Source organism: Phycodurus eques, chromosome 8, assembly GCF_024500275.1.
Source record: "Phycodurus eques isolate BA_2022a chromosome 8, UOR_Pequ_1.1, whole genome shotgun sequence".
Taxonomy (NCBI): Eukaryota; Metazoa; Chordata; class Actinopteri; order Syngnathiformes; family Syngnathidae; genus Phycodurus; species Phycodurus eques.
In genome coordinates, this window is record NC_084532.1 from 2,626,233 (window position 1) to 2,638,917 (window position 12,685).

The following is a 12,685-nucleotide window of genomic DNA, read 5'->3' on the forward strand; positions in this document are numbered from 1 at the left end:
TGATGTAAATACCATGAAATAAAAGCTGGAATTCTGAACTTTTGTCTCGCATTCATCTTTTGAGCTCAAACCCAAATGTCTTCAGTATACAACAAAAACAAAGGAATTGACCTTGCCGTTCCAATACTTTTGGAGAGGACTGTAGGTCTGGCTAGAACTGGGTTTATGCAGAGAGTGACCAACTATTAAGAATAAAATAACAGGCAAATTAATAAAAGTTTGGATATATAAATATAAAAATAATACACAGCCGCGCAGGATGCCGTCTGAATTGCAAATGAATTATTACCTCACTGCACAGGTCACTTGAGAATGGGGGCATAAAAGGTTAAAAGTATATTTTTAATGAATAATTATAACATAAGATAACCTTTATTTGTTCCACAATGAGGAAATTTGCATCTTTTCAGCAGCAATAGCGGATCTACGAAATATAAATAGCATGCAACAGATGACATCTGCACAGGAGGTTTTACACCAGGTACAGTATGTCACTAAAAATTCGAACTACCCGGATATCAAAATAGAGGATAGCATTAGGTTTGAAACGTGAATAAAATGAGCCCTAGTTTCTAAGAATGGGATAAGGATTACGGATTTTATGCCACTTTTTATGATGCAAATCGGTGCAAACTTAGTTGTCCAGAAATCAGTGTAAATCATTAGGAAATTTGTGACCGAAACCTTGACTCTTTGGCAGAAAAATGCCCGTATGTTAGTCTTATTAGTTGAAAATGTGATGTTTAAACAGGCTATTTTCAGATTTTTTCATGACAGCTTGAGCCATCTCATTCCGGGCAAAAACGAGAGCAAGCAAATCGTCAGATTGACTTCAAAGTTCAGAGAAAACAACTTCGTAAATAGTTAACTGGAAATGCTAATGTTGCGTACGTATATGCAATAAATAAGCATAGTTCATAAACCTTTGTTTGACTAGATTATTTTGATTGTGCTTATCAAAACACCATGGCTCCACCCTGCATCAACTTGCCCACCACCACAAGGAAATTCTCAACCTAGGGGAAACACTGGTAGTAGCATTGCTGCAGTTCTATTAACCCCCATTTTTCACGTACAATGTTTGTGTAGCATCTGAGGTGTGGGTGTCTAAAGTCACTCTTTTCACACAAAAACTCAGGAACTCATTCTACCTTGAAACGCTGGGTAAAGAGTCGAGTGCACTAATCAGCAGGCTAAGAGCCCAGTTTGCTAATTTACCAGCTAGCGCCACCAGTTACTGCGATTTAAGTCTCGCATGGAATGATGATGGACTAACATACTTTTGCACATCGTGAGCTGGCATCACACATTCTGTTTACTGAACTCAGCTCACAAGTGAAAAGTGTACCAGTCAACTTCTTTCCATGTCACTCCCACGCCACACACTCCACGCATGACTAATCGATTTACGCTTAATCCAACTGTTACAATAACGTAACAGTTGGGTTAAAGTACATTGGTAGAGCAATAGAGCCGACCCAATAAATCACACATAAACGATGTAAACGATGAAGGTGAATATCATACAGTAGATATTTTAGTATTGCACAATAACGGTATGTTGGGAAAGTTCAGAACCATAACACGCTTCTTGCATGTGACACCATTCCTAATTTGCAACCCAAGACAAATCAAATATAAAATATGAATGTGCAAATTCTGATGTTGGAGTGTGTGTGTGTGTCAAAACATCTGCAATTTACTGCATGGTGTTTTCTAAAGTTATAAGTGAGATGAAATATCCACGTTTGGGCAGACAGTATCAGACAAATACTACAATACATGAAAGCTGTTGTTTTTATTCGTCTAAATGTAAGAGTAGTGCGCCATTGCCTTCATGGTAACGACAACCTTCCCAACATGGCCACCGCGCAGGCACGACAATCAGCCAGGCTTATCTAGTGTTATCTAGTGTCAATACCATTGCCCCGGAAGCCTATTGGAAGACATTGTGTGAGATCAATTGACTTTCTTGTGTCATTTGATTGATGAACTAGCCTTAAATGTCACTGGCCCTTAAACTGGACTGGCGCAAACCGCGCCCAATGCGGCAATTGAAGTCGTAGTCTTGCGCACGAAATCGTTGATAAATACGCAATAATTGACAAATAAAAGTAGCGAGTGACATTTAGATCATTGTAACGGAGTAAAAGTACCGTTACTTCTTAACAGTGGAAGCACCGGAAGTGTTTTTTCGGGTCTCGTCAACTCCTGTGACAGGCGGAACCTCGGGCCAATGCGCTCCCATATTATTCCGCCGCGGAGTAATATTCACAATTACATCTGCGTGTGGACAGTGGATGTGTGGAATGGATCCCGCTGCCAGTGTTCACGGAGTACGAAACAGCCTATGACGAAACAGCTTAATGACGTCGGCGGCGACCCCCCCCCCCCAGGAAAAACTCATTAGAACTATGCGATTCACGTAAATGTCCTACTTTGAGTTCAAAACTGCGAACTTCGCCGAAAGGCAACTGATTTGCATGTATGGCAACTTGCAAACGGAAGTGGAGCAGGAAAAGGACGACTGGCTGTTGTCATGCACATTCCCGCCACGTTACATAGAGGAAATACTGTACGCACACAGCTGATCACAGAGCTTGACAGGAAATTGATTGCAATGTCTGCTCTTGTGTCTCCTATGAAACACCATATTTTTTATTTATGCAGCCAAAACTCGAAATGGGGTATATAAAACCCCACTCATTATGGCAAAACCGGACTAGTTGGCGGGTATGTAATTGATTGAACTGTTGTGAAACAAGCCAAACTATTATATTGAGATGAGAGGAAAATGTTACCTGAAAGCGTCCTAGGTTCCTGAGAGATGGTGCACTCACTTTGACATTTGTAGGAAGAACACAACCTTTAATGACAAAATAAAATGATTAACTCTTGCATTTAAACCCCCTGGTTATGTCAACTCTTGACTACTGACCAGACAAGATGCCCTTCGCAATGCCGAAAGCCATGTTCCCTGCACCAATGAAGCCAATCCGAAACTGTGAGTCCATCTTTGGTTCACTTTTAATCTGCAATAATCAGATAAGGAGCATTGGTAAACTCAGATGCCCAAGCAACTTTTCTTGGCATATGAAATCAAAAGACAACCCAAAACACAGAAAGAAACAGGAACGTTATTTTATTAATTGTATAAATGTGTTTCTGAGTCTTCCATAATTGTAATGATCACAAACCTAGAAATTAAAATGTGCGGAATCTCCGTAAAAATAAAGTATAATTCAATGAGATTCTGAAGACACCAAGTGTAATACTTGCCATCTAATGCTCAACATTTTGGCATTAACGATTTCATCTCATTGCGTAGCATCCGTACATTTAGTTCCAGGTTCTGTGTGGCACTGGGATCGTCGTCATTCAGGCAGATTGGGGACCAGCCAACCATTGACCCATCTGTGTGTTTCCTTTGTTCCTCATTCATCCCAGTTGTGACAACAGGATGTGCAGACTCCTTTATCGAAAGAGTAGGCAGTTTAAAAAATCATTAGCTATCCCCTACAAAGTGCAATCAGTGTATCCCACAATGCATCTTCAAAAGTAGTGATCAACCACTGGTGACTAGAAAATCAATATATCTCATGATGTGCTGTGCTGATGTCGGTTAAGTGTCTTGCCCAGGGAAACAACAACGAAATGTGCCCGGCTGGGTTACGAACCATCGACCCTTAATTTGAGGATGTACACTTACCCTCTGCACTATGCCACCTACATGAATTGATCAATAACTTTCTCGCCTCAACCAACATATGCCAAAACATGGCAAGAGCGTATTGTACTTTTTCACTTTTTACACAAAACATGTAAGCAAATGAAAGCTTTAAAGAGGTTCTAAGCAGATATCCGTGTTTTGTTTTTAAACATTAAATGTTTGAAGTGCTGAAAACATATGCATAAGACTTACAATATATTGCTCAATTGTTTTGCAGTTAGCAAGCTAACGATGGCTACACCGCGAAAATGCATCTTTGCTGGATTCATCACTTTACAGAGCAGCTCGGTGAAGTTTTTTTTTTATGCTCCCCAAAAATGAGGAAATAAAAAAAAAAAGCAATGGATTGACTTTTTAAAGTCAAGCGCAAATGGCGAGCTGAACATTAACACCACCAGCCGACACTGCAGTGTGTATTTTACGACAGTTTTGTAAACTTTCAAAGACAACATGGTTTTGTGGGTAACTTCATACTAGTGAATGGGGCAGTGCCGACTGTCTAACTCCCTGGGCTTCCTCCTACCATCCCGCTGTCGTGAAGTGCAGTATTCGGCTGTGATTTGTGTGCAAATTTTTATGATTATAGTCCACAATAACCATTCAATTTTGAAGTTGAGCCTCCTAACGTGATTTTACATCGTATACGCTATCACCCCCTCAGTATGTTTCATTCCTTTTGGTGCATCCATTCAACATGCCAACAGCGTCTTAGAGCTGAGAGGTGGCCCTTATTATTCAAGTTTTGAAACCTGATTTTATATACTTAGCGATTTTAAAAAACACACACAGTCAAATGGAAACACGCAAACATAATCCGTCAGTCACTCTTTCACACACACACACACACACACCTGTATATAGATTAAAGTTCATACTTTGTTTTTTATGTGAAAATTGGAACTAGTTACATATGTGCTTTTAAGTAAATTATTTTGCCATCAAAAGTGCTCTCTCAATGTTGTGTATATTGCAGGGAAATACATTTGAGATTTTTGAGGTTTCAAAAAAGCAAAACCTTTTCGCGTTATAGTCAAAGTTCTGCTTGAAATGCAACTTGTCACAAAAAGCTAATTTTCTCAGTTTCTCCTTGGAAAAAGGCGGTAGGTTGGTAGGTTACATGCTCATATAGCCATAGAACACAATATTCTGTAGGCCTTGAAAGATCAGTCAAAATCCTCTCAAACGACTGGCAATATGGAGTTGAGCTCAGAAAACGGCTGCCATTTAAATAGCTAAGTTTTAACTGGTCAACTGATCTGTGGTACAAGTTAAATCTTCCTCCTTCCTTTGAATCTGATGCCAATTTTATAAAAACACCAGTGTCCCCTTCACATCCCAGTTCCGTTTTTATGCCAGTTGTCCATAGCTTGAAGCATATACAGTACGCAAAAGTAAATATTAGTGATGCACCGAAACGAACATTTTTGACCAAAACCAAAAATGTAAAGTGAGGAAACCGCAGCCCAAAACCAAAATTGGCAAGAAAAAAATCGTGCCAATTTTTTATAAAATAATTTTTATGGCTATGACTAACTATGTCCTAACCTCACTAAAAGCAAGGCATTGTAATTCTTAATATTAATGCTTCAAAGAATAAATATTTTTATATTATAGATATTTAGCACTGACATTACACACTGCGCTGCATAATACGTCATACAATTACAAGAACTAAGGGACTTAAGGGAATTGGGGTTCACCTTTCACAGGTAATATTATTTTTATGTTAATAAATATTGACATCATGCGATTTGGCGTTGACAATAAATAAATATAGTATACTTTAAATCGGTTGAGAAGAGAGAAATTTCCATGTATTCCTTTTGATGGGCACGTCGAGCTCCTCAACATGCCTACCACGTAAGCGCGTCTCTTAGCTGGGCTGCTACAGAACGCTAGCGTATCGAGTTTTCACAGCTTTGTAGTTGTTGTAAACGTTTCATTTAAAAACAGAACATACAAATTCCATCGCCATGAGGTGAAATGCCGCCAGCGAGTGAAATCCAAATACAGCCAAAAAGTCAAGTCTCATTGCAGACATACATTATATAGTGCACGGAAATCTAAAGTTTTACTAAATATATGTGGTTGTTGCATTAACAGTTCGTGCTAACTGGATGGCCAACCATGAAGTAATACAGAGTGACATACACCCGAGATATGAAGCGAAGCTGTGGATGATATCGCCAAACGCTTAGCTCAGTATTCTGCTTGATATTTTAATTTCGAATTGAGGATGACTACCGCACAGCAACGTTTAGATTGAAATTATAATTCCCGATGAAGTCAACTCACCATATGGTTTCCCTTTTCGGGACCAAACAATAAGGCTCGTGCGACGCCGTCAGCAAGTTTGCTTTGATTTCAAACTCACTTCTGTAGCAGTGCACAAGATGGGCGGCACCTTTATTTGCGCATTCATTCAATTTTATTTTATTTTTTTATTGCGGTCAAATCAGCCTCCACTCGAAAAGAACCCAAGACAGCCGCCCCTAATTTTGTTCATACTGGGCATTACGGCAATAAACCGCCAACGGGAAGAAAAAGCTACTTTCAAAATAAAAGCTTACCAATAAGAGACCTATAAGGAGGTCGATGCTTCCTATTTAAAATAATTATATTAAATAAGATCTCTGTTATAACGCAACCAGTTCCCTTCTGAGATAAAGTAGACCATCCCAGGATTACAAGAAGCAAGGTTAATTAGAATATTGACATGCATTCAAAAAATAAAGTTTATTTGAAATCTTCATACATTACTGCAAGTATAGCTTGTTTAAAAAAAAAATTACGAAAATAATCCCATTGGACCAACCAAGGGCTCCACTAAAAGAGGTTTTATAAAGATTTTATATTGTATTTAAAAATAAAAGTACTTTGAAATCTGCACATTTCACCATCATTACCCCTGACTTAAAACAAAAATTTTTTTATTACAAATAATCCTTTCAGTATCGCAACACCAGTCCGGTCCTTGGAAGACACTAAACCACCCCAGGTCTCCACCAAAACAGGTCCCATCCAAATCTGGTGTTGCAGTTCAAAATCAAAGTCCCATGAAATCTGCACATTTAAATGTCATTACCACTGATTTAAAATAATAATAATAATCTCTTCGGTATCGCAACACCAGTCCATATCTGGGGGACACTAGACCACCCCAGGTCTGCACCGAAAGAGGTCCCATCCAAATCTGATGTTGCATTTAAAAATTAAAGTCCCCTGAAATCTGCATAATTTCACTGTCATTACCACTGGTTTAAAAAAAATCAGTTAAGAAAAAAACAATCTCTTCGGTATTGCAACACCAGTCTAGTTCCGGGGGCGACTACACCACCCCAGGTCTCCATAAAAAGAGGTCCCATCTAAATCTGATGTTGCATTTCAAAATAAAAGTCTCATGAAATCTGCATATTTTGCTGTCATTTCCCGTGAATTTAAAAAAGTGAAAAAAATATAATAAATACAAATTCTTCAGTTTCGCAACACCAGTCCAGTCCCGGAGGACACAACATCAACCCAGGTCTTCACCAAAAGAGGTCCCACCCAAATCTGGTGTTGCATTTAAAAATAAAAGTCCCCTGAAATTAGCATATTTGCTGGTTGCATTTCTTAACCGAAGACCATTGACGTCCGTGTTATTGAGAGGCTTTTATTTTGAAGGTGGCTTTCGCAGAGAGTTGCCGACCAATTACCGGAATGCCTAGTATGAACAAAATTAGGGGCGGCTGGCTTGACTGCTAACTTTACGAGTGGAGGATGGTTTGACCGCAGTAGAAAATGGCGGCCGTTTTTCTGCATTCAGTAACACATTTACGAAATCCGGCATCCTCTACGACAGAAACCGGCTAATCAAGACAATGAATTCCATAGTTTTTTTGTATAATGTCCTTTGATCTGGCACAAATAATGGAAAACATTCTTGCCATATCAAAAACGTCCGCCGCAACAGGAGTGGGCGACCTCGCATGGATTTTCCTTTTCGGTGTCGCTTTCTTGTCAAATTCAGAATCGGGGTGTTTGGATTTCAGGTGATAAAGTAATCCTGACGTGGAGAAAGTCTTTGCAGATAAGCCTCCCCTTGAAATGTTTTTATTACACGCTTTGCAAATCGCCATCCGTTGGTTTTTCTCAGATATGGTGAAATACGTCCACACCGCAGACATGTTCCAAGTCACGCACTGACTGCGCTTTTTGCTTGCGTCATCACAACGACCGGCTTCTGTACGGTGGCTGACAGGGGCAAACACGCTGCAAACAGCCAAACGCAAACTTGCAAAAGCCCAATGGTTCTGCCATGCCGTTACAGTGGGAAACAAAATCGGCCGAAAAACTGAACAATTGGGCCAATTTAGACCTAAAAGTGTCGGTCTTCTTTGATTCTTTTAAAGGCAAGTGTAAAGCGGCCAGTTTATTTGTGTATTGACCCAAATAGTATCTTTACTGGGGTGACGGGGTCCTGCGTTCGTTCACCTTTTGTCTTTGGTGCTCTTAACTTGTTAATTACCTGGAGTTTATATGTAAAGATATATAAATGCTATATAAATTGGTTAACGTAAAGTTAATCATCATTTTAAAAATACACACGTATCCGTAAGCACACATCATAAAAGGGCGTGTTCTATCTACTTATTCAGATATGTGGAGCGAAGCCTTACGCCGCCCACTCTTGACGCGAGGAATTCCATTGGTTGGTTTCTTTCTAATTCTAAACAAGATTTTGGAGACAAAACCAAAATAATTAAGTTAATTGAGATGAAGCTTAGCGGCATGATGGACAACTGGTTAGAGCGTCTGCCTCACAGTTCTGAGGACCGAGGTTCAATCCCCTGTGTGGAGTTTGCATGTACTCCCCTGTATTTTATTTATGTATTTATTTTAACATTGTGTGACGCATTGCAATATGGCGTTTGTTGTGGCTCTTGGAAATGACCTTGAATGACAAAAAATGTTTGATCAAATATTGTGTCGACATGACATAATAACGACATAATAAAATATTGTTTGAATGTATTCTGTGTGCGTAACTCTTTCCAAAATGGTAGTAATTCTATCCAGGTACAGCTAAAAAAAAACGTTAATTTGGTAGAAAACTAAAGTTGATTTCAGTACTCATACATATAGATTCATGAAACACTTGGGAAAATACTTTTCAGAGGGCAAATTCCTGCCTAAATTCTACATCCATCCATTCATCCATTATTTGTACCACTCACGACATTAAAAATTAATTCCATTGTTTCATAATAGTTTGTTATATTCTAGTTTCTAGAGATGGTGAATTCGGAGTTGTCGTTTGCTGTAAGCCATAATCATCAAAATTAAACATATTCAAAAATAGATTAAATATTTCAGTGTGTGTGGTGCACCTCTATGAGTTTCACTTTTTGAATTGAACTACTTAACTAAATTAAGCTTTTGACACTATTATAATTTATTGAGATGTACCAGTATGGCAGCTTGTGTAATGTGTTTTGTCAACTTTGGCGAATGGCATGGGCTTATGCTGGCAGAGGACAGTGAAAGTGCTTGTAGAACTAGGAACAGGGCAGTAAATATGCTTGTGTAACTATGATAAAAAGAAGAGGGGAGATTTTACTCAGAAATAATAGCTTCTCAACATTTTGTGGTTTTCAGCAATTCCTTTTCTTTGATACGACCTCCTCAGCTTTTGAAAATGCTCTTTCACATGGCACAGAAGATGCCAGGGTGCACAAATGTGTCAAAGCAAGTGTGTACAAATTGGGGTAAAGTGATTTGCCCCTCGGCGCCCAACTGGTTAGAGCGTCAGCCTCACAGTTCTGAGGACCCGGGTTCAATCCCCGGTCCTGCCTGTGTGGAGTTTGCATGTTCTCCCCGTGCCTGCGTGGGTTTTCTCCCGGCACTCCGGTTTCCTCCCACATCCCAAAAACATGCATTAATTGGAGACTCTAAATTGCCTGTAGGTGTGAATGTGAGCGCGAATGGTTGTTTGTTTGTATGTGCCCTGCGATTGGCTGGCAACCAGTTCGGGGTGTACCACGCCTCCTGCCCGATGACAGCTGGTATAGACTCCAGCACGCCCGCGACCCGAGTGAGGAGAAGCGGCTCAGAAAATGGATGGATGATTTGCGCCTCGACCAGTACTCGAAAGGGTTTTCCATCCCGCTGCTGTCAAAACGATGCCAGTGTGCTACCAATGAGGAAAACACAGATCATGTTAGTAAGTGTTCTTATAGGATTACTTCCTCTCAAAATATATATGAATACGTTACCTCCATGACAGCATGGAGCGGTGGAAGCCTCTGGGATTTCCTCTCTGGTTTGTTCGTACTTCAATAGACTGGTACACTCAACTCAGTCTCTTTATCGCTTCTCTGGCTTTATGTGGCTGAAAAACCCTATCACTTTAAAACCAGGGTCCAGGGAACTCATGTACAAAAGGTGCATACGCACGAAAACGTGGCGTCCGTTATTTTTCACGGCAAAGTTCAGTAGTATCAAGAGTGACATGACCGTAGAAATGTGTGGTGCCTCACGCCAACTGCATGGCTGGCGTACGCACGTTTCTGCAGCTTTTGGCGCTTTGGCGACATTTCGAGGCAATGCTGGGAAACTGTTCTCATAAATCTGCACATCAGAGAGATGAACAATTAGCACTGATGAACAATTAATGCCCGGCATCATTTGATTTCAATAATGCAATTGAGGCAAGGACTTACCCATGTCATTGGCACTAAAACAGCCCCATACCATCACCGCTGGCTTTTGGACTTTGCATCCATAACAGTTTGGATGGTTCTTTTCCTCTTTGGCCCGGAGGACACGACGTCCACAATTTCCAAAAAACAATTTGAAATGTGGACTTGTCGGACCACAGAACACTTCCACATTGCATCAGTCCATCTTAGATGACCTTTGGCCCATAGAAGCTGGCGGAGTTTCTGGTTGTTGTTGATAAATGGCTTTTGCTTTCCATAGTAGAGTTTCAAGTTGCACTTATGGATGTCGTGCCGAACTGTATTTACTGACATTGGTTTTCTGAAGTGTTCCTGAGCCCATGTGGTGATATCCTGTACACATTGATGTCAGTTTTTGATGCAGTGCCACCTGAGGGATCGAAGGTCACGGGCATTCAATGTTGATTTTTGGCTTTGCTGCTTACGTGCAGTGATTTCTCCAGATTCTCTGAACCTTTTGATGATATTATGGACCGTAGGTGATGAAATCCCTAAATTCCTTGCAATTGTACATTGAGGAACATTGTTCTTAAACTGTTCGACTATTTTCTCACGCACTTGTTCACAAAGAAGTGAACCTCTCCCCATCTTTGCTTTTGAATGACTGAGCAATTCAGGGAAGCTCCTCTTACCTCCTCCTCTGTTCACCTGTGGGATGTTCCAAACAGGTGTTTGATGAGCATTCCTTAACTTTCTCAGTCGCTTTTGCCACCTGTCCCAGCTTTTTTGGAACGTGTTGCAGCCATAAAATTCTAAGTTAATGAGTTTGTGCTAAAAACAAAGTTTATTAGTTTGAACATTAAATATCTTGTCTTTGTAGTGTATTCAATTAAATATAGGTTGAACATCATTTACAAATCATTGTATTCTGTTTTTATTTATGTCACAACTTCATTGGAATTGGGGTTGTATGTGTTGTTCCATCTATTCCACTGAAGCAAAAGCTTCATGTTGTTCAGCCCCATATTACGCTGCACTTGTGTAAGCTTCTCCTTTAAAGATACAGATGAGTAGACCATTTATCACTGTCGTGGAACCACAGACAAATTATTACCATTATAAAGTTGGATTAAAGGGAAATAGCAAACCTTACCAGTGGTACTGCTTCTGAAGTAGCCAGCCAGCCTCCTTGCTTTGGCCCTGATGGCAGAGAGCAAGTGCCTTTTTTACAATTAAATTTAGTGTATGAGCCATGCAAATGTGATGACGAAGATCCAGCTCTCTCACACAGCCAAGTATGTGTGGTCCGCCATCAGTGACCATGCATGTCACCTGTGTAGTGATTTCCCATTCGTCCATCAAGGAGGCTTTCACACGACCTAGATTTTCAGATGTGTGGGATTGGGGGAAGGCCTGCTTTTAGGAAAAAGCACTGAACAAAGGCTACTTTATTTATTTATTGCCAGGTAGTCATCCATGTTAATGGTTATCCACAAGTCAGACGTAAGGCATACGGCAGCCACCTTTTCCACCTCAGCAGACTTATATTTGGCCTCCACCACAGCTTTCAGAGCCTAAAGGAGTAAATGTATAGCAGTGACTAATGACACATCCATCCATCCATTTTCTGAGCCGCTTCTCCTCACTAGGGTCACGGGCGTGCTGGAGCCTATCCCTGCTGTCATCGGGCAGGAGGCGGGGTACACCCTGAACTGGTTGCCAGCCAATCACAGGGCACATACAAACAAACAACCATTTGCACTCACATTCACACCTACAGGCAATTTAGAGTCTCCAATTAATGCATGTTTTTGGGATGTGGGAGGAAACCGGAGTGCCCGGAGAAAACCCACGCAGGCACGGGGAGAACATGCAAACTCCACACAGGATTGAACCCGGGTCCTCAGAACTGTGAGGCTGACGCTCTAACTAGTCACCCACCGTGCCGCGACTAATGACACATACAATAAAATACACTTTCATTTAATGCATTCACCCATACATACCTGCCTTGTAGGGAGAACATACATACTTCAGATCCAGTTTGGACACAAATGTCCTGAATCCTACATCTTCCACAATTGTGAAGGGCTGTTTATCCTTCACAATCATAGAGACCAGGGCCTCATCCAGCTCTTGTTTTCTGGTGCCTGATTAAAAGAGAATAAATACAGTGTTTGTTACACTTTATTTGTACCATATAATAAACAAAAGTCAACAGGGAACATTTTCAAAAGTGCATTTGTAATATTGTAATGATTTACCGTGGCTGGGTGAAGCGCCAGTTTCCTGCAAT

At 40.5% G+C, this 12,685-nt stretch overlaps 1 protein-coding gene across 3 annotated transcripts in view; it reads right to left on the reverse strand.

Annotated features, from left to right (window-relative positions):
- Positions 1-7,910, reverse strand: part of pycr3 (pyrroline-5-carboxylate reductase 3) — a 32,591-nt gene extending 24,681 nt beyond the window's left edge. For 2 of the 3 annotated variants that reach the window (XM_061683295.1, XM_061683294.1), the window contains exons 1-4: positions 7,657-7,910; positions 3,338-3,472; positions 2,939-3,032; positions 2,802-2,866 (exon numbers count right to left, since the gene is read on the reverse strand). In XM_061683295.1, the coding sequence (XP_061539279.1) occupies positions 2,802-2,866; positions 2,939-3,032; positions 3,338-3,472; positions 7,657-7,896 (534 nt within the window). In that variant the 5' untranslated portion in view covers positions 7,897-7,910. Of the gene's footprint in view, positions 1-2,801; positions 2,867-2,938; positions 3,033-3,337; positions 3,473-6,025; positions 6,249-7,656 lie in introns of those variants that run through there. The other variant, XM_061683296.1, reaches the window with a different exon arrangement.
- Between the last annotated feature and the right edge of the window lie 4,775 nt (positions 7,911-12,685).